The sequence below is a fragment of the Haplochromis burtoni genome, unplaced genomic scaffold (assembly GCF_018398535.1).
Source record: "Haplochromis burtoni strain Fernald_Lab_line unplaced genomic scaffold, NCSU_Asbu1 Contig_216, whole genome shotgun sequence".
NCBI classification, from domain to species: Eukaryota; Metazoa; Chordata; class Actinopteri; order Cichliformes; family Cichlidae; genus Haplochromis; species Haplochromis burtoni.
The window spans coordinates 287,177-308,125 of NW_024582577.1; the positions used below are offsets into that span (position 1 = coordinate 287,177).

General features: G+C 40.0%; 1 protein-coding gene across 3 annotated transcripts in view; it reads right to left on the reverse strand.

The window, feature by feature from the left end:
* The window catches only part of igsf9ba (immunoglobulin superfamily, member 9Ba), a 72,818-nt gene that overhangs the window by 9,877 nt on the left and 41,992 nt on the right, over positions 1–20,949 (reverse strand). For all 3 annotated transcript variants that reach the window (XR_006055107.1, XM_005937878.2, XM_005937881.2), the window contains exons 5-17: positions 19,806–19,923; positions 17,627–17,768; positions 14,990–15,135; positions 12,614–12,756; positions 10,125–10,265; positions 9,919–10,038; positions 9,644–9,794; positions 6,605–6,728; positions 5,156–5,331; positions 1,991–2,217; positions 1,689–1,773; positions 1,450–1,611; positions 1,073–1,118 (exon numbers count right to left, since the gene is read on the reverse strand). Coding sequence is in view for 2 of the 3 variants with exons in the window: in XM_005937878.2 (XP_005937940.1) it covers positions 1,073–1,118; positions 1,450–1,611; positions 1,689–1,773; positions 1,991–2,217; positions 5,156–5,331; positions 6,605–6,728; positions 9,644–9,794; positions 9,919–10,038; positions 10,125–10,265; positions 12,614–12,756; positions 14,990–15,135; positions 17,627–17,768; positions 19,806–19,923 (1,781 nt within the window). In the remaining variant the exon portion in view is untranslated. The remainder of the gene's footprint in view (positions 1–1,072; positions 1,119–1,449; positions 1,612–1,688; positions 1,774–1,990; positions 2,218–5,155; positions 5,332–6,604; positions 6,729–9,643; positions 9,795–9,918; positions 10,039–10,124; positions 10,266–12,613; positions 12,757–14,989; positions 15,136–17,626; positions 17,769–19,805; positions 19,924–20,949) is intronic.

Sequence of the window (20,949 nt, forward strand, 5' to 3'; positions counted from 1 at the left end):
GTGCAATTTAATCCCTGTATGGTGCATGGAAGTCTGTGCATGCAAATAGTAGGCACCCCTACAACTACAAATAATCACTGTGAGCTAATCATTTCTATGCAATGCATTAACCATGCAGCCAAGCCAGTGCAGTGCAGCACACTCTGTATTTTGGTGCAGGCAGGCACTCACAGGGGGCTGGCCGGCGGGGGCAAGAAACTGCTCCTGGCAGGCTCGTCCCAGCAGGGCTCTACCCCTGGCAAGGGGGTGAGAGGAGGCCTGCGATGGGAAACAAACGACACGGGCCTGGTTCATCTTTAACTATGCTACTTGCTGGAAGGACTAAGTGTAAACTCCCTGAGCAGCCTGGACCATTTCATGAAAAAATAGAAAGAAGTAATCTGATACTGATGTTTTAGGTTTTAAAGTCACAAGCAAACATACATTTACTCTGCAATGGGATTTACACAGATTAGAGTCAGAAAGGAGCTTCTTTTGAGATTGAAATGCAGTCATACATGTACACAAGATATACAGACAGACAGGTACACACGTGTAGCTGATACTGTACAAAGAAACAGCATCATTAAACACTGAGAATCATGCAGAAAGCAGACAGTGTTAAAGAATACAGATGGATCAAAAATCAATACACATACTGCAGCTTGAGCACTCTGGGTAATGTGCTTAAAATGCAGACTTTGCTGCTTTGAACTCTCCTTAATTTTTCCCGTGATCCGCTAGAGGTTGCTACTGTTCATGTTCTTTTACACCTACCAAGAAGCCCAATCATGTCATCAATGGGGGTTTTTTTGGTTCATTTTCAAGACTTTCCTCAGATATACCATGTTAGATACCGACTTGTTGTTTAAAAGCACTGGAGAAAACATGCTGAGGGTAAAAATCAATTCTTCCCAGTAGGCTCCAAAAGGTATTTTCAGGTGACAGGTCAGAACTGAGTGTTATTTAATGTTAACGTGTATGACTTGTCACAGCATGCAAGGGCACAGATAGTTATAACAGGTGTAAGAGAGGACGAACAGTAGTGGCGACCTCTAGCAGACAGGAGAGGCTCTGGGGTAGCTTTACTTACGGCGACTCAATGCTTTTCCTGAAGTGTGTCACCGACAAGGGAGGATCTGAGAGGACAAACACATTTAAGTTTAGGATTTTCTCTAATGAACACCACAGGTAAAAGTCAGTCACAGGGATGAATTATGAGACAATGAGCTTCTGGGCGCAGACGATAAAGGACCCCCGCCCAGCAACACAAAAAGCAAGACAGACTGAAAAAGACCAAAAACAACTGCAAACAATTTACTTCTTAGTTACTCTTTGTTGTCATTTTTTGTCTCTTTGTGCTTGCTTTGTGTTTTTCTTTGTGCCTCTGAGCCCATTGATAAACCCATCCACAGTCAAACATGAACTTTTACCTAATCTATGTAAATTTAAGTGAAAGGGGAGACTGACCTGGTTTGCGCTTGAGTTTGCGACGGTGTTGCTTGTTGACAAAGCAAGCTGCTAGAGTGCTGAACAGTACCGCCGCTGCCAGAAAACAGATAGTTGCCACGACTCCTGCCACCACAGGTCGCGCCAAACCCTCATCTGGCAACTCTGGAGCAGGGAAGGGATCTGAGAGCATAAAAGGAGATATGGAGTAACAACTTAAAAATAGATTATTCATAAGGGCCGAGCACAAAGACACTCACCTGTGCTAGAAACTCCCACAACATTGCTGCTCTCGCTGATCAGGTCATCCATAACGGCCATTACTCGAAATTCATACCAGGACTCCTGTCAGAGAGATGCAGAGATGCGCTGCAATGCAGGGTATTGTGCTCAGACTATAAGGCATTGTCTTGCTGCACATGATATATTGAAAGCAGCTTCTTATTTATAACTGTTTGCATACCAAAGAGGAGCTACTTTTCCTTAATTGGATTGACAAAAAAGTACTACTTTTCTACTCCTTAGGATTCAAAGTTACACAGCTAAATTTCCATATACTGACCTGAACAAGGTCTCTGGCTATGAGCTCGGTCTCAGTTGAAGGGATTAAGTCATCCAGAACCTCCCACCTCTCCCCAAGGCGAAACTCCATGATATAACGGTCGATGGGCGAGGAGTGGTTGGCTGGAGGGAGCCACGTGAGGAGGACACCGTGCTGCGTGCGATTGGCTGTGAGGCACCGTGGTGGAGTAAGAAGCACCAGTGGTTCTGGGGTACCCAGAGGAGAGCCTGTGAACCAACCATGCATTATGAAAATGTATTCAATGGGGGAAAAAAATCAAACAAACAAAAAAAGTTACAGGATGTTGCTCGTGTGATCACTTTTTTTTTTTTAAAGAGTTAGATAGGGTCCAGATAAAAACTCTGGATGGGCTCCATTCAGGGACCTCCATCAATGGAGCATCAGAGTACACTTTGGATGTAACGATTACCAAGAAATCAGAAATAGCAACACAAAGAGCATTGACTTTTCTTACATTTCTTAGGTTAATCAAAGCTGATTGGTTAACTCAAAATATGTCATTATAGGTCGTGGAGAAATATATTAAACAGCAGAAGCCTACTGGTTTCCATCTGAGAGTGTGAATTAGGTCAGAACTTTGCAGACCTCATTTAACATTTGCTAAATGAAGGAAAACAGTTGGCAATGTGAGGCCGAATCAGGGCTCACGAGGCAAAAAGTACCCCCACCATCTGGGCCGGATTATCCAATGGGCATTATGTGCACATACCCAGGGGTATGTGCACATAAGTTGGGGGGCCATCCAAAAGCCAAATGAAAAAAAAAAAAAAGAACAGAATTTTATTTTGGTAAAAATTGGAAAACAAACAGCTTTGTGCAGCTTTCATGAAAATGTGAGTGTAGCAGCAGCGGACAGTCACAACAGGCTTTCTGACCTGAAACTTTGGTTCATTTATAAGGATCTTATTGCATTTAGGTCCTTCGAATGAATCAATTGTCATGTTGGTTCTCAGGTTTCTTTGCTTAAACCAAGGATTGGCAACCTGCGCTCCGGAGCCGCATGCGGCTCTTTAGTCCTTATAGTGCGGCTCCGCGTGGTTTGGGAAAATAAATTAGAAGTATTTAGCTGAAGTGTATTTTATTTATGTTAGTTCTTTTTTAACTTGTAGTTCTAAATTGGAAGATTATTGTGATATTGAAATATAAAAATAAAATTACGTTCTATTATTTTTTCATCGCTCAAAATAAGCGTCACACTCGCTGAAGCCGGTATACCCGCCGAAACGCCGTGCATTTATCGAGACTTTCAACCCCAGGTAGGCCAATTATGGATCTTCGGATCTACATTATGTCAGCAGCTATTCTCCTCCGTGAACTATGTTAAAAACAAACACCGCTCACGCCTCACAGATGACAGCTTACAGTCCTGCGTAAAGATGAAAGTGACTTTGTAAAGCCCCGATTTGCACAGAAGCAGAAGTCCCATTGTAAACATACTACGGCAGACCCGACGATGTTTCCATGAACACGCTCTTTAGCATCTCTTTATTGACCACTTTTCACACACGGTTGCTGTACGCATACAGCCGGCTGTAGCTTTGCAGCTCACAGCCCGACACACACCAACACAACAGCAGAGAGAGCACAGACGTTAAGGCGCCTCCCCTGCAGCAGCGCTGCAGACCACGCCCCGCCACACACATTAACCAGGTAAAATACATATTTAGGCAGAATTTTGCAAATATCTATTTTTCATTTTTCAGCAGCATAGTGCTTTTTTTCCAAATATGTTTTAAAAGTCAGGTCAAGGCTCCAAAAGCCCAAAGGCGATATAAGGGTGGTGGCTCACAACAGTTTTTGTTTGCTACATGGATCCTTTTAGTTCAGCTGGGTGTCTCTCCTTTTGTTATATTTCTTTAAGAGTTCAAAATGTGTTAATAACATAAATAAAATGTAATTTTCTCTGTAGCACTTCATGGATTTCATAAGCAACACACCTTAGTTGTTCACACAAAGCATAAAGGTAAAAAACAATATATACAGTGTTATCTTCATTTTAGATTTCAAAAAGCATTTGTGGCTCCCAGTGTTTTCTTTTGCTTGGAAACCAAATCCCAATGGCTCTTTGGGTGTTAAGGTTGCAGACCGCTGGCTTAAACGAATAAATAGAAACAATTCCCTCAGAGTAATACTGTAGTCTTGTTATAATTTAACACTTTACTGCTTAGAAACTGATCACTTAATAAGGTAATATTGAAAAACACAACAAAACAAAGCAAAAACACTATATTTCAAGTCAAGATCCTCTTCAAACTAGCCCCATGTAGCTGAATTCACAAGCAGGCTGCTCCTTAGGCAAACATTTATTACACAAGATCAAAAATGCCTCTGGCTGACATCTATCAAAGGCTTTACCACCTGCGGCTTTTCTTCCATTTCCTGTCTGGCCATTCAAAGTGTCTGAAGGATCTCATGTTTAACATTATTAATTAACATCCCCATTAGCTGTTTCCAGACTGTAATGACTATTACAGTCTGGAAATCTTCCTAAAAAACTTTGTGACACCAATTTGTTAACAGTTTAAATGTAAACAACACAAGTGTGTCTCTATCTTTCTTGTAACTTCCATTATTTCTGAATCAGATGATACGGATAAACTTACGGGTTCAATATACATTTCATTTCTACAATAAAACATACAAAGAGTCTCACTAAGTAACTATTGCATTTTGTACTGCAGAGTGTTTCTAATATAACATTAAAAGTAACTAAAATGCAGATTAGTGGGCAGTCATCATGTCCAACAACCTCTACCAACAAGGTAGCCTGCATTACATAATAAAGTAAGCTTAAGAACTGTAAAGTAGGGCTTAAATAAACCTATACAGCCACTGTGGCTGCATTTGTTCATTTAATTTGTTGCTCTGAGCTTTTGAAGGTGATGGAGATGAGCACATACAAACATACAAAATCACATTGGACTGTATCTCATCTGGAAATCTGAGTACAGCATTCACATTTAAACAATACAACTAAGCATAGGACAGGATGAGTTTAACCATCACTAGAGGGCAGTATATTCCACACTGTGTCTGGTTATAGTCTAAAATTAGAAATAGTGTCTCAGTGCAACTCAGCGGGTTGATTCTGAAGTCAAAAAGCAGCAAACATGGCTGGAACATCCTTTGATTAGCAGTACCCACCTGCAGTGGTGACTGTCACAACTTCACTGAATGGGCCCGTGCCCAGTTTGTTTTGAGCCAACACACTGAACTGGTACTCTGTCCCAGCCTCCAGCCCTGGCACCACCAACCAGGTCTGAGCACCAGAAACTGGCATCGAATGCCAGTCATGAGGACCGAAGTCTATTTTCTTTGACCTACGGACAGAGAAATAAAGCAGACAAAGAGAAACTTATGAAGGAGAAAATCTATAATGATTAATTAACCATAAACAGTCACATGACAAGCTGCATCTAATTGAAAGGCGACGCACCAAACAGAGTAACTTTTATAACGTTTTAGAGACTCGGATCAATCTAACATGCTTACGATTTATGAAACCTCCAGGCTCGACTCTTTGAAACACTGTAACGCGTAGGAGAAAAACTTTGGGAGAGGCAGCCTTTAATTTCAAGCTCTGAGCTGTTAGAACAGCCTGCCAGAGAAATGGAGAGCAGCTGAAACAGTTCACATCATCAGCCCCATGAGGTGTAAGCAACTTTTCCTATTCCATAAATATATATGCCTGGTCTAGTTCAGTCAAAAAATGAGAATTTAATCTAATAATGCACAGAACAGTTCCTGATATGCATCGTTTTAAGGAAAACCTAAATATAAACTGGAAACCTGAATTTTTCCTTTGCTTTTATAATAGTGTGAGATACATAATATTTGGATTTGAAAGTTGTTTTCCAGAGTCTTGGTAACTAGGGGAAAATTTTAAAATAAAAATGTAAAGAACATCAGATAAACATAAATTTGCCTTTTTTCTTAGACTCTTTTCCAAAAAAGTCTTAATATTTTTCCTGTTAGACTAAAAAAAAACTATGAATGTCCTCTTTGTGCATAAAAAGATAAATATTATGTTAATTAAAGATACATTAATACATACTTTGTGTATTTCTCTATCATGTAAGTCTTGTGTAAGTCACAGCTATTTTATTGTGTTTTATCATTGTGTCCACAATACTGCACTCCACTCAGCCATAATGTGTTTTGCTCGACATTAAAAAATGTGCTCAGTATGTAATTACAGTATCGCTTACAGAGGCACAACTGCAGACTGTGACTCACATATTCATGTCTGTGATGTCCTTGTCTTCATGTTTACAGTCAACAAATGTCTTTCTGGATACACCAGGATAAATGATTTGCACACAGGGAAAAATATTCTGAATTTTTGTGATGCCATCTGGGGTGTTCCTGCAGTGACACTCCATTAAGTTCTCAGTGCACACCATGAATTATGCACATCTATATCTATATACACTAAATACCTCGAGTCAAAAAAATCCCGCTGTGAGCGTCTGACTGAATTTGCGAAGAAGAGCTCCGACTAATCCGGACGTACGCGTCTACCTCCAGCTACCATCTGTTTCTGCATCTATGCAGACTGCTGGCATTGATTTAAAGCAAAGTGAGAGTACTCACACTGGACCATACCACACAGAGAATGTCTGTTCGAAGCCGCCATCATAACCTGGTTCCCAGGACACATTAGCAGAGGTTGTTAAGGGCAGTACATGGATATTGCCAGGAGCGTGTGGGCTGGTGCCTGAGTGATTTACAGAGACAGAGACAGAGTGGGAATAAATTCATAATGCACACATACTAATTTACTTATAATATAACATCTTACACCCACACATCACTTAATATCACTTGCAGTGATTAAGCTATAGAAATTCTGTAAATACTAATACTGTTTTGACATTTTATACATATAACTGTCTGTTTCTGAATTACTATGATTTGTGTTTTAGTCAAATAATGCAAATGACGCAAATTATTTATGCTATTTATGCTATTTTCACCCTCCAAATGTTGCTGTGTCATGCATCTGCCAGCTCTATGCAAATCATGTGATGCTGGCTGAGGTGGTGACCAGCGTAAGGTCAGGCAATTCAAGTGCAGCAGTGCTATCTGTAGCTCATCTCATCCCACCAAACAGGCCTAGCAGCTGTGCAGTGTGGCCTGAAGCCAGTTAGTTCTCACTGGGATAAAAGGGAGACCTGTGGGTGGTCGGAGGAGCACAGCTGTCTGCACCACCCTGCCACACCTGCCAGCTTAGTGCTGGTCACATGGAGGCGAGCTGAACGTTGCCAGCTGTGCAACACTGTGATGAATCCTTGGAAAATAGGCCAATGGACCACGGTGTCAGTCTTACTGATCTGCTCACTTTCACCAGAGGAGAGTTCACAGAATTTATGATTTACCTGTACAGCTCTCACATCTGTTTTTAAAAAATATTAAACATTTCTTTGATAAACTACATTAATATTTTGATTTTTTTTAAACTTTTTTATTAAACATTTTAGCTAGTTTTGAATTTGATGGCAGCAACACATCTAAAAAAAGAGATGAGCTGAGATGGGGGCAACACATAGCTAGGAAACAGCTTAGACATGTTTTGCAGGTTGCTAATGGTTGGGTATAAAAGAGCATCTTAGAGAGTATAATATCATCAATAAACTCAGAGAATCTGGAGAAATCTCTGTGTGCAAGGCCAAAAATCTATATTGGATGCCCAATCAGACAGCAGTATATTACAAACAGGCATGATTCTGTCATGGAAATCACTGTGTGGCCTCAGAAATCACTCTTTGTGAGCACATTACCATCCATGTATGCAGATAAGAGCTCTATCATTCAGAGAGGAATCCACATGTGAACGTGATGCAGAAATGTCGCTGTCTTCTTTGGGACAAAGCTCATTTAAAATGAACTGAGGCAAAGTGGAAAACTGTTCAGATGACTTAAAATGTGAAATTCTTGTCAGAAAACATGGGAATTGCATCTTTCAGACTAAAGAGGAGATGAACAATCAGCTTGCACACACAGGTTTAAGGACATCTGCTTTTTCCAGTGAAGGTCTTGCATATTTCAGTAAAAGAAAACTAAACCAATTACTACATCTATTAGAACACCATGACTTCATATATTCATGAGTAAATCATTACATTTTTAATATGATAAAAAAGACCCAGGACTGTTGAGCAGCTAGAATCCGATATCAGACAAGAATGGGACAACATTCCTCCCCAAAAACGTTCAACAGCTGCTCTCCTTAATGCTGGGAAGTTTATGGAGCATTGTTAAATGAAGGGCTGATGCTACACAGCGAAAAACAGCTAAACTGTTTTAAGATATGTCGCTGCCATCAAAGTCAATATACATTTTTTATTCAAATGGTACATTTTCTCAGTTGAAACATTTAAATGTGTTTTTAATGTAATATTGTGAATAAAATATGGCCTTTATCAGATTTACGAATCATTGCATTGTTTTTGTTTACATTTTTTACAGCATTTTTTTTTTTATTGGGGTGATAGCATTAGAAAAGCTGAGCGGCCATCTTTGTCCCAGTGCCTCCTATCTATCTCTGCAGAAAATAATTTTTAACAATCATTATTTCATTTCATAATTTTATTTAAAAATGTAAACTTTTATGTTTTGATATTTTCTATATAAACTTTTATATATTATATTATTCATTACACACAGGATCTTGTGAATGATCATCATCTGTATAGTCAGCAGTCTTCCTCGTGACTGTGATTGTGTGCATGAACTAGAAAGAGATGTATTTATGGTGTCTGCTCAAATTTTAAATTAAATGATACTAGATTTGAGATTAAGGTGCAATCAACACAAATGAAACCAAAAAAAAGTTTGAAATATTTCACTGTCAATGAAAGACAATAAGTTGTAACTAAGAAACTGTAAGTTCACCTTTTTGAATTTGATTTATGATAAACTGAACTTCTAACCAACAGTAGGTTTTCAAAGTCTAGACAAGAATCTGAAATTTAATTGCAAATCATCATAACTTCTTTTGCCATATTAGTTATATATCGATGAAGCTACAGTATGCAGCCCACTTAAATGGCTGGTATTCCAGACATAAGGAAATTGTGACATCTTAAGTAAGTAAAAGGCATTGTCAGTGTTGAGAAATCAATTTGGATCAAAGAATACAACAAAAGGTACTTAAAGGCAAAATTGTTGAGATCAGTTTGAATGCTGCAACTTGATCGCAGAATACAAATAAAATAAGAAGATCCACAATGTAAGACTGGCTCTACCAATGCACATGAAGGCTTTCAGCAGCCTGTTTCAAACTTAATAACCCTGTTTGCCTTTGTCAACACTTCAGTCAGTCAATTCAAAGAGTAAAAAAAGATGCCCTTGGTTCAATGACTAGACAGACAAAGGCTGCAGTGACAGTGTTTCAGCACATTGTACTTACACATTCAGGCTTTAAATTAACTGTATAAAGCCACTGCAGATAAGATTAGATTAAATTTTAATGATGGCCAAAGGGAAATTGGGTAAAGGCAAAGAGTTTGAGGGATGAGGGTGACATCTTCTTCATGCAAATCCCACAGCAAAGTGAACTCAACATAAGTAAGAAAGGTCAGTGGCTGAGGAAACTGAGGAAACTGAGAGCGCTGTGCAGACTGTTTGTACCGATGACTAGGATACGCGTGCTGGCAGTGATGCTTGTGACCACATTTGTGGCTACACACTCCCATTCTCCATGGTCTTCTTTGCTGAGGGACACAAACTGTAAGCTGCCACTGGGTAGGATGTTGTGCTTACTCCTGCTTGGCTTCCCCACCTTCAATTGACATGAAAATTACAGTGGTACAATTAAACACAGCAAAAATGTCAAGAAGTTATAAGTGAAAACAAGCACATATTTTCAAGAGAATTTCGATGGCGCGTGTTTAGCTGTTTGGCACCTTTCTCCAGGTGATAGATGGTATATCAGGGTCTCCAGAAGCAGCACAGGGGATTACTAGCTCTCTCCCAGCCTCTTGACGGTACTCCCCCCCAGGCCTCACATTAAAGTAAGGGGGATCCTTGAGAAATCAAATCATAAACACTTACAAGTAAGTGTGCACAAGTTATAAAAGAGAGACTATATAGAACTTAAACAGTGATCTACCTTTAGCACCAAAGTGGCAGGGGGGGACATGCCCATGGTACCCAGGGCGTTGTAAGGCACACAGGTGTAGGTGCCCAGGGAGTCTTCTGTGGCCTCCGCCACCCGGATACTTCCGTCTGGCATCAGGCTCCAACCGGGGTACTATAAGACAAGGGGGCATCTGAAATGCTTGATTTTAGGGGTTTTCCTGAACTCTCAGGGTCCCATTTAATGTTTTTGAACTGCACGAGAAAACAAAGATCCCCAAAGATCCTTTAAATCAGATGAATGGAAGTTAATGTTTATTTAATACAGACCTGCCCTCAACACTGGCAGCATTTTAGATAAAAGAAAAACAGAGCAAAGATAGAGAGCTCTGTGCACAAACATGCTATATCCAGGTGGCACTTTGAAATGATAAAAAAAATCATTTATGTACGCAGCTGCTGTACTGTGTATGCAAAAAAAAATCTTTACTTGTTAATTTATGCACCAACTGGCCACTTCATTAGTTACACTTGTTCAGCTGCTTGTTTGAGCAAGTAGAGCAAGCTTGTTCAGCAGAGCCCGACCGATATATTGGCGTGGAGAATATATCGGTCGATACTAGCTATATGCCGATGAATTCGCATCTGCATTTATAATGGCCGATATATGAAAATTTAAAAAGTAAAAGGTGGAAAAAACAAGCTTCAACCTTGTTATGAGTGTTTTTGTTGCAACGTTTGTCCAATATCGGCATCACTATCATCTTAACAATCTTATATCAGTCGGGTTCTACTAATATGGCAATGACATGGGAGCAACCCGGTCAGTTTAGGCATGTAGTCATAGTCGTGATGACCTGCTGAAGTCCCAAACAAGCACCAGAAAACGGAGAAGAATGACGATCTAAGAGACTTAGAAAGTGGCATGGTTGCTGGTCTGAGACAGTCTGGACTGAGTATTTTAGATGCTGTGGATCTACTTGGTGTTTTCTTGGCACATTTTTGGCCCCCTAATAGCAACTGAGCACCATTTAAATACCACGGCTTAGCTGAGTACTGCTGCTGACCTTGTCCATCCCTTTATGACCTGTATTATGATGACCAGCGGGATAATGCACCATCTCACAAAGCTCAAATAATAACAAGCTAGTTTTTTTCACGTGACACGGAGTTTGCTCTAATCAAATGGCTTCAACAACAATCTCTGTCCAGTGTGTATGTGCACTGTGTGATGCTATCAGGTCAAAATGGACCAAAATCTTTGAGCAATGATTAAAAAGGCAGAAGGGGGTTCAAACCAGTAATACCAAGATGTAACCAATAAAGTAGCCAGTGAAGGGACACTGCAAGTAAGTAAAAACTAGCAACTAAAAATCCCATTTAAGCTAAACTACAGAAATATTATCAGCAAATGTACAAAAATGTTCAAATCAAAAATGCCCTGGTGAGTGACATTAGTAGATTGTTAATACTGCTGCTAATTTTATTATTATTATTGTTAGATTTGTCAGCGTGTACTGAGATAATGTTGAGAAACACAAGACAGAAGAACACATCTGCTACAAATATTTGTACTTTTCGCCTCATTGGGCTTCCAACAACTTACTCAAACGAAACCATTTGTGAACCTTAAAAAGGGAAATGAGAGACATCGGAAACATGGCGAGATCCTAAATTAGACCCAAAATACAAACAACATCTGCTTTTTCAATAACGTCTCGTATTATTCTTTGCTTCTATGAACGTCTCGATGCATGCTCAATAATCCACGTATGGAAATCTCGCACAGTTGAATTTGTTGGATGCAGTGTTTTCACTGGGAGACGTGTTTCATCACTCATCCAAGTGACTTTTTCAGCCTCTTTTCAGTGGGAGAAATGCTTCATCGCTCATCAAAGAGACTAGAAAAAGTCACTTTGATGAGCGATGAAACATTGCTCCCACTGAAAACACGGCAAACCCAATGAACAGAATCAACTTTCAACGTTTTAATGAATGTTCCAGTTCTGAAAAGTGAGCAGTTCTTAAGTAACAGTTCATGTGTCAGATATGAGGAAGCAGAAGTATAAAGCAGTAGTTTAATGGACCCCAAATGTGTATACAAGTACAGTATGTGACTAAATGCTCACAGTCACTTAACTATTGGCAAGAAACAAAAGCAATAGTTGTGTCTTTTTGAATGCTTGTTTCCCAAAAGAAAACCAATTCGTAATTTATAAAATCCACAGAGGGCTGTTAAATTTAACACTTCAACACAACCTTCAAAGCAGTCCAGCAGTCCAACAACGTAATAACTCCTCAAACCTAATAAGATATTAGACTAGATGATACTTCTCTGAGTTTCTGTAAAATCTGTTTTTATGGGTTTTACAATAAAAATGGGGGGAAAAAAAGTCATCTTTACTGGACAATATTTGAGAAATATAATTTTCAGCATAATCAAAGACTCCCTTGTGCTAAACCGGTAAGATAATTATGACTTATTTTGCCACGAATCTCAACAAAAAAGCAGATCAGACTCACCTTCTCCACTCGGAGTGGGTATCCATCTTTCTCCCACTTCACTGATGTCACAGGTGGGTTTGCATCCACCGGGCAGCGGATGATGCCTGGCAGTTTCCGTGGGACGTAGATGACCGGGGGCATGTTGATCACTCGGGCAGGGTCTGGACAAATAAGGGTCGGGTGATAAATCGACAAACTATAAATAACTGTTAATTTCTGAAAATGCTTGATTCAACATGTTTTGATTAACAGAAAAATCAAACATGTTTATAAAGCTTCCCAGATTAGGAAGATTCACAGCTAGAAGGGTTAGCGTCTTATCAATTTTCTTAATGCCTATCACTGCCAAATTTAGGAACACATAAACAGAGGCAGGTAAAATCAGCATTAACATATTTTTAAAAGTGCAGCATGTGGCATTTCTGGCAAAACTAATATCTTCACAACTCGTTTTATATATCAGGACAAAAACATTTAAATTTCAAATTATTTACATGCAGATAAACAACAGCACATCACATATTCTATTCATTATTTTATATAAACTAAGCCAGGATGGAGACGCAAGGCGTGAAAAAACAAGTGCACCCGATGGATTCAGCAGCTTGTAGAAGTAATAACTTTTCTGTAGGACTTTATCGGTCTCTCACATCGCTGTCGAGGAATTTCAGTCCACTCGTCTTTACAACGTTGCTTCAGGTCATTGAGGTTTGCGGGTATTTGCTTTTGCTCGGCTCTCTTTAAGTTCTCACAACAGCATTTTAATGAGGTCGAGGTTTGGACTCTGACTGGACCGTTGCAGCATCTCGATTCTTTTCTTTTTCAGTCATTCGGTTGCTGCTGTGCTTGGGATCATTGTCCTGTAGCATGACCCAATTTCAGCCTTTTCAGCTTTAGCTGTCAGACAGACGGCCTCACATTTGACTCTTTGAATACTTTGGTATAAAGAGGAGTTTGTGGATGCAATCAGTGCAAGGTGCTCAGGTCCTGTGGCTGCAAAATAAACCAGCCCTTCCTCGCTGCACCGACAGTCAGGACGAATATTTGTGCTGAATTGTTGCGATTGGTTTGCAAAGGACATTCCTCCAGACGTCTTGTGGTTAGTTCAGATGCAATTCTGCAAACCTATGATTTGGTTTGGTTTCTTCGAAACAAATCATGACACTGCTTTATATGTCATCTATAATTGTTCACCTGAGGTTGCACTTAAATCATTTTAAGACCTCCTAAGGTCTGCTCCCAAACCATGAATCTACATCAACTACAACAAATAGTATTAAGATGCTGTTTCATAAATGCTTCACTTATAGCTGTTTCTGTTCATGTTTAAGAGATGAATTAAAACATCTCCGGAGCATTTTCAAGGACTGGGAAAAATCAGAGAAGTAGAAAAAAATCTCCTGACATGTAAGGAACATAAAAGAGGTGCTGAAAGGGGAATTAGTGGAAGAGAAGATTAGGCAGCAGCCAGCAAGAGAGTTCTCAACATAATCACTGCACATGCATGTGTGTGAGCAGCGTGCACAGGATGTGGTGAAGCATTACAGCCTCCAAAAGGTTTTTTAGTGTTCAATGCAAATTTTCTCGAGTACTATCGTTTCTTTTTTTAAGCCGAGTGAGTGAAAGTTTGACATATTTCTGCACATACAGACTTGCTAAGTTACAGAAGATACTTGGCTTCGCATATAAAAACCAGAAAACATCCAGAAAACTATTGCACCACCGTTTAATTTCTGCTTTGCTAGTCCAAGAAGTTTTTTACTTTGAGTTAGGAGTGTTTTTCCTCTCTTCCGGGAGTGATTCTCAGCTGCTTCATACATAAAGCTGGAGTTTGTTTTACATGGACCATCAGGACATTGGTTTATCGCCTGCTGTATGTGAGGCTAGTGATGAAGTCAGTGCCTGCAGTGCTGTGAATCCCCCAGCTCCCTCTCATAGTGTAGCACAATAATCAATGACCAGCAGCAACTTGGGAGCAAATTAGCTCTGCACAGTGGACTTATGATGAAACGTCATGTGTGTGGGAGTGGGGTTCTTCTCTCATCACTCACAGCCACAATCAAAGGAGAGCTGGAAAAATTGAGTCTGGGGACGAGTTTGTCTCCATGTTTGTGCACAGGAATGAGGCTGGAGCCGGAATAGATTATAATCCAATTCCTAAATTCCAATGAGAGTGAGAAAATGGTCAAATCAAAACTCTGCTGCCTTTCTGCAACACCTGACCTTGAAATTCAAGAAGGTTACTTTGCATTACAGGAGCAGCGCAGCCAAATACTACAGCAGCCTCCAGCACGAGCAGACTCCATACTGCTGCTGCTGCTGCTCCTCACATGGCTCGCTGTACTAGCTCCCCGCCCCTCCCCCCTCCCACTTTGTCGTCATGGCAACACTCACACTGAACAGTCAGGTAGGCTGATGCTGAGGGCGAGATACCGAGACTGTTGCTCGGACTGCAGGTGTACTTCCCAGCATCCTCCGGCTTGACCCGGAAGATGATAAGGGTGCCGTCGATGAGAATGCGCACTCGGAGCTTCAGATCGCTGCAAGAAGACACAGACGTTTTATCACAGCGTGTTACTGAAGCACACCGACAGGACAGGGCACACATCTACGGAGCTAAATTACATCAAGGTGCCATAAGAGAGCAGCAGAGAGTCAAACAGAAGCCAGCTGAGAGGGGTCCAAAGAACACTCTGTACAAAACGAGAGACTCAAATAAATCTGCTAATTGTCATAACTGCCAAATGGTACGGCCCTCGTGGTTTCCCTTTCAATTAAAAAAAAAAATGACAGAGCAGACAATATTCATTTATTTTTCTTTGTTTGTTTTAAACAGATACTCAGGACTCACTCAGTACTTTAATATTTAATTCATTTAAACTAAAAAAGCCTTTAAATAAAAAGTAAACGTAAAAAAGACCTTCAGGGCTTTGTTAATGGTTGATCATTTATTATACAAATGAGTTATCACATTTATTTAACGGGATGATTTTAATAATTCTAGAAAAGAGCTGTTAAAGATTATTTTGTCAAATACTTAATTGGTAACTAACATATTTGTCACACTGAGCTTCACAAATTGTTGTTGAGACTTGGTATCTGCTTCCTCCTGCCTTCAGCTTATTTGTACTTAATGAGAGTTTTGAGCATCTACAAAAAAGTTCTTTACAAAAACAAATGATCATCAGTATCAGTAAATCAGTAAATTTCATTTAAATTAATAGCAACCAAAAAATGAGAAACCCCATATATAACAGTTACATAACTTTGGTTTGAATGATTTAATTATGTGTTGCAACTAAATCAGGATCATTAACATTAATGCTGACTATATATTATTTATTAGTAACTAAAAGAGCAGCCAAAGGGTATTTTCACTCATTTCTCCTTTTTTCTCCAACACCAAACAAGCAGCAAAAGTGAAAATGAGAATTAAACCAAGAGAACGCCAGAAGGTCACTGCCATAGCGGCTCATTTGGCTCACGATCCGTCACAGTTCACCGGTTAGGGTGAATACCCATTAGGCGATCACTGTGTGCAGGTTTCATTTAAGTTTAATCCAGAAGGAGTCCTTGTGAACTGTGAACGACAGGATGGACGATGGAAGTCTCACCCTGGTATAAACTCATCGGTCTTTCGGCTGGACGAGCTAAAAGATGTAAAAATCACACTGGCCCTCTCTACAATAACACAGGCTGAACATTTGGCTCAGAACACATGACCGGATCTGTTCTGTTACACACATGAGGGGATCAACAATTAACTATTAAAATTCATCATATGTAATCATATTTTATCAGACTTTTGTGGAAATGTTACAGGTGTGAAATAAAAATGACGAGATGTTTTTCAAGCTGTTGTAGGTGCATAAACGCTATAAACTGTTCATTTTAGCCAACAGCTAAGTGGTTGTAGCAACCGGCTAAAACGTGACATCACAAGATCTAATGTAGTCAAGAATCTTCATGGGCTGAAGGTGTAACTGTGAGCCAGTTTTGGCTGCTCGAGTCCCGATCATGTAGGACTAGTTCACAGGCAAACAAACAGAGGATTTGTCTGCAGAGGAGCACACACCTGAGGCAGGCATAGCTAAGTCTATAAACACTTTTAAATAGATCAAGTCCTTTACAACTTGCTGGTTTTGAAAGGGAAAAGATCACTAAGCCAAATTTCAGTACCATATGGCACATATCGCCAGAGTGTTTATATATATGCTCATGTGATTAATCATGTGATCATTTGCTAGCTGTTCTTAAAGGCTATGCTTTGCTGTAAGATGCTTAAATTAAACGTGTCTTACTTCTAACACTTGGCAATAGGCTCTTGTTGTGCAACGACTAAAAGTTTGATCAGTGCATAAATTCTGACTGTCTCATCATAAAGTCCCTCAACTAAATCTTTCCCATCCTGTAAAAAAAAAAAAGAACGAAAAAAAAAAATCAAGATTGACGTTACAAAAGCTGTTTAAAATTAGTATGGAAACTTCCTCTGTGAAAGTCCTTCAGACACTTGTTTTCACCGCCAGTCAAAACCCTATTCACTAGTTCTTCCTTCCCACTTGTTCTGTCTGTCACTTCCTCACTGTAAAAGCCTCTCAGACTCTAAACACCAGCTCTGGGGAGCCTGCAGAGGTCCTGGCTACGCTTCATATCATCACCGCATGAGAGGCATATGATGACACAAGGCCTGAGTCATGTGATGTTGTCACCAGAGCGCACTAACTCGCCTGGCACGTTCCAGACGGAACCCCGGCAGGCCCACTCTTACTGCCTCTGGGGTCACAGCAGGGCATGGCACACACAAACTAAATACCCTTGGACAGTCGCTCAAAACGCAGCACAGCAAAGGGCTCAGAGACCCGCAATGTCAATCACATCACAAAAGCTCAGGGATAAAGGCCTTATGCAGCTTGCATGGTGCTGATTTAAATCACTAAGTCTTAACCTCACACAAGTGCTTAACTAACAAGTTTCCCTACACTGAGAGCGAGAACAGCCACAGTACAGAAGTGAACTTGATCATAACTTTACTTCTTGAAGTAGACGTTGTCCTCTTCCCAAAACCAGGTGTAGGTGAGGTTGCCTGGATATGCCTCTGCTTGGCAGGTGAAGAGTGCATTCTGGGATATGTTTACAGTGACATTTTCTGGTGGTGAAACGATGTATGGAGGCCCTGAAAGAAACAGAAAAAAGTGTTAAAAGCGCTGAAGCAGGCAGTCTTTTTTTCAATCCGCCTTATGAATGTTAATTCAAAATTTCTGTCTTTTTACAGCTTTGGTTTTCATCTCCATTTCAGCTTTTCTAGCTGCTAAATGGACTCAGGCCCATTTCCAGAAAAAGAAATGGAAAGATGGCTTGTCGACGCAAATATTTATAGCAACTTTGGGATGTGGAAGAGCACAAGACAGCCAAGGTGTATCTAATAAAGTGTCCAGTGAATACTTTCTAATAGTTTCAGCTGGTTTCTGACATCTTTTGTTTGTGGATGAACAGTCACTGTCTAGAAAGGTTCGTAGCAGATGTTTCATGTCGCTTCATAAGCTTGAACTAATACAGTAAAGCTGACAGTGGATGAAACAGCGAGCACAAAGATGCTAAAAAGCACAACTTCCTGTGGATTTGTTCTTTGCACCACATAAGATAAGATAACCTTTATTAGTCCCAGAAATTAGAAATTAGTTAACATATGTGGTGCCCAAAGCTCTTGTTTTATTTTTACTTTAAAAAAATTATATTATTGAATGTTAGGCATATATCATCACCTTCACCCCAACCCCAACATAATAATTTAATTCTTTAAAACCTAAACCTATTAATTTTTTTTCAAAATTGATGAAATTTCATTTTAAAAAAATCTTATTTAGAGGCTTTCACACCAACTTTGTTCTTTCGGGTGCAAATCAGGGTGAGAAAAAGCACACACTAAGTAATATTTACAGCATATATCATCACAGTCTGATTTAAAATACAGTAAGCAGCCAGCTGTTGTAAACTTAATACTAGTCAGCATTCTGGTTTCGCATGCTTCACACTGTAACCTTTTTCATCTCCTGAAGTGCTCTAGATTTGCTCTTAGCGCTCAATAAAACAGCAGAAGCCATGAAAGGTAAGCTGTCTTTTATGAGAAGGCCCAGATACAAACCTCCTGTTTGTTCACTTCTGAGCATGCACAGCCTTTTACATCACTGTGCAGACGTCTCACATAACAATTAAAAACAGATCACCAGACTGAGAACCATGACTCCTCAGATGTCTCCTGGTTATTGCTCCGCGTGTGCGAAGTAATCGTGTCTCTTATTTCACGGTGTTATTCGTGGTAATATTCAAACAAACTACAGCATCAGCCTTTTTTGTTTTTGTGGTTTTGGTCTTGTTATATTGCAAAAACACTGCAATGTCTACAAAACTACAATGAAAGATTTCTGTGCATTTATCATATACGCATATCATGACTGAGACTTCTTGCATAAAGATAAGAGAGAACAGGTATCGAATTGGTACTTCCACCAGAGGCCTGAAGCCTTAATGCAGTTGTATCTCATGCACCACCAGTTAAGTCTTCAGTAAGTTACAAAACAATCACCATGTTTGCAGTGTGTGTGTGTGTGTGTGTGTGTGTGTGTGTGTGTGTGTGTGTGTGTGTGCCTCCATTTACTGTACTGCAAAGGAGTGGAGTTATTTCTCTGCTATGTTTGCACCTACAGAAGTCAAGCGTTAAAACACACCTTAAAAGCAAGATGCTCAGTTGCTTGTTAAATACACACTGTTAACTCCCCCAAGCCCCGCTGTATCAAGAGACCGAGAGAGGCTGCTATCACAACCATCTATCTGATCTGTGTCTAGCAGAGAGCCTGGTTAATGGACCGGAGACAGACAGTGACGCGCTCTTAGACAGATCCTGTTGTATACACATGGCTGTGCACACATTCACATACAGAGGCCCCAGACTGAGCTATTGACTGCCCGATACAGACTCAGAAGGTATGTTACATACATCAGTACCCCAGAGGAGTGCAGAGCTTTGCCTTTAAGTATAAATAATGGAACCTAACTACTATATCGATGCAATCAGAGTGGTATGCCTCCAGTAGAGACGGGGAAAGATTTTTCTTTTCAATGAAAAATCTGGCAAAATATCAAAACACATTCGGATTCGACTTTTATATTTGTAACTTGTATATCTGTTTTACTCATCCTGAGGAGACATCACCTTGAACCAACAGACGGGTAGTGTGGAGCACTTCTCCCTGGTCGCTGTAGGCTCGGCATGTGTACGCCCCTCTGTCATCTCTGGTGATGCCAAGGATGGTTAGTCTGCCATCGTGTACCTGCAAATGAATGGGCAGGAGAAAGAAATAAACATCCAGCCTTCATATGGCAAATTTAAAACTTAAAAGCCCTTGTTATGTTATAATTAGAATGATACCATATAGATGAATAGAAGTACAATTGTATAGTACCTCAAATGTATTCTGTTCAGATCATGTAGTTTGTTAAATTTTACTACAGGTCAAAGTTTCATGCAAAAAAAAGACTTAAAAGTCACAAGTGTGTCCTGATTCATTAGCTCCAGGTGTGATTCCTGCATATGGTCACCTTGGTAACGTCTAACTCAGTGTTACCGTACATCCCTGTGTGCAGGCACTGATGAGAACCAATAAGCGGCGAGGAAAAACACATTAACCAAACCTCATAAATTATGCAACAGGTGGCGAGAGGCTCTGTCCATTCATGTCACACACAGCTGTAGTCTGTCCATTCACACAGCTGAGCGGAGAATCTGCTATGCCTGCAGAATTATTGCTATTCATCTGTCTCTCAGATGCTTTATGGTACAAGCAGAGCAAACAAAGCAGAGCTTAACTTTTGCAAGGTTGTTGGGGAGCTGCATCGCCGTCATAACAATGTTAATGGCGAGATAACACCCTCGTGTGTGGCACACTTGGTTCTAGGAGTGTAAACTAATCACTGATTTAAGGTGAATTTATTGCTTTGTTGGTTCAAAAATGACTGAAGGAATGAAACTGTCTTTATTTTAGTAGAAAAATAATGCTCTCTTTCCAATTCCAGTTCACCTCCTTCACATGCAATTTACTTTAAATGACCTTCTCTTATTCAAGGCTTATATAAAGGCTAAAATGAATTACATTAATCGTTAGCGGCATTCACTCTCTAAAATTGAAATTAAAATTTTCTTTGTGTGATTAATGCAAAATTGTTCGGTGAGCCAAACTGAGCATGCTATAAAAGAATGATTGCAGTCCAATCATCCAATCATCACCCATCATCCAATCATCACCCATCATCCAATCATCAGGTATTTTGGGATACCAGGTGAGAATTGGAGATCTGGG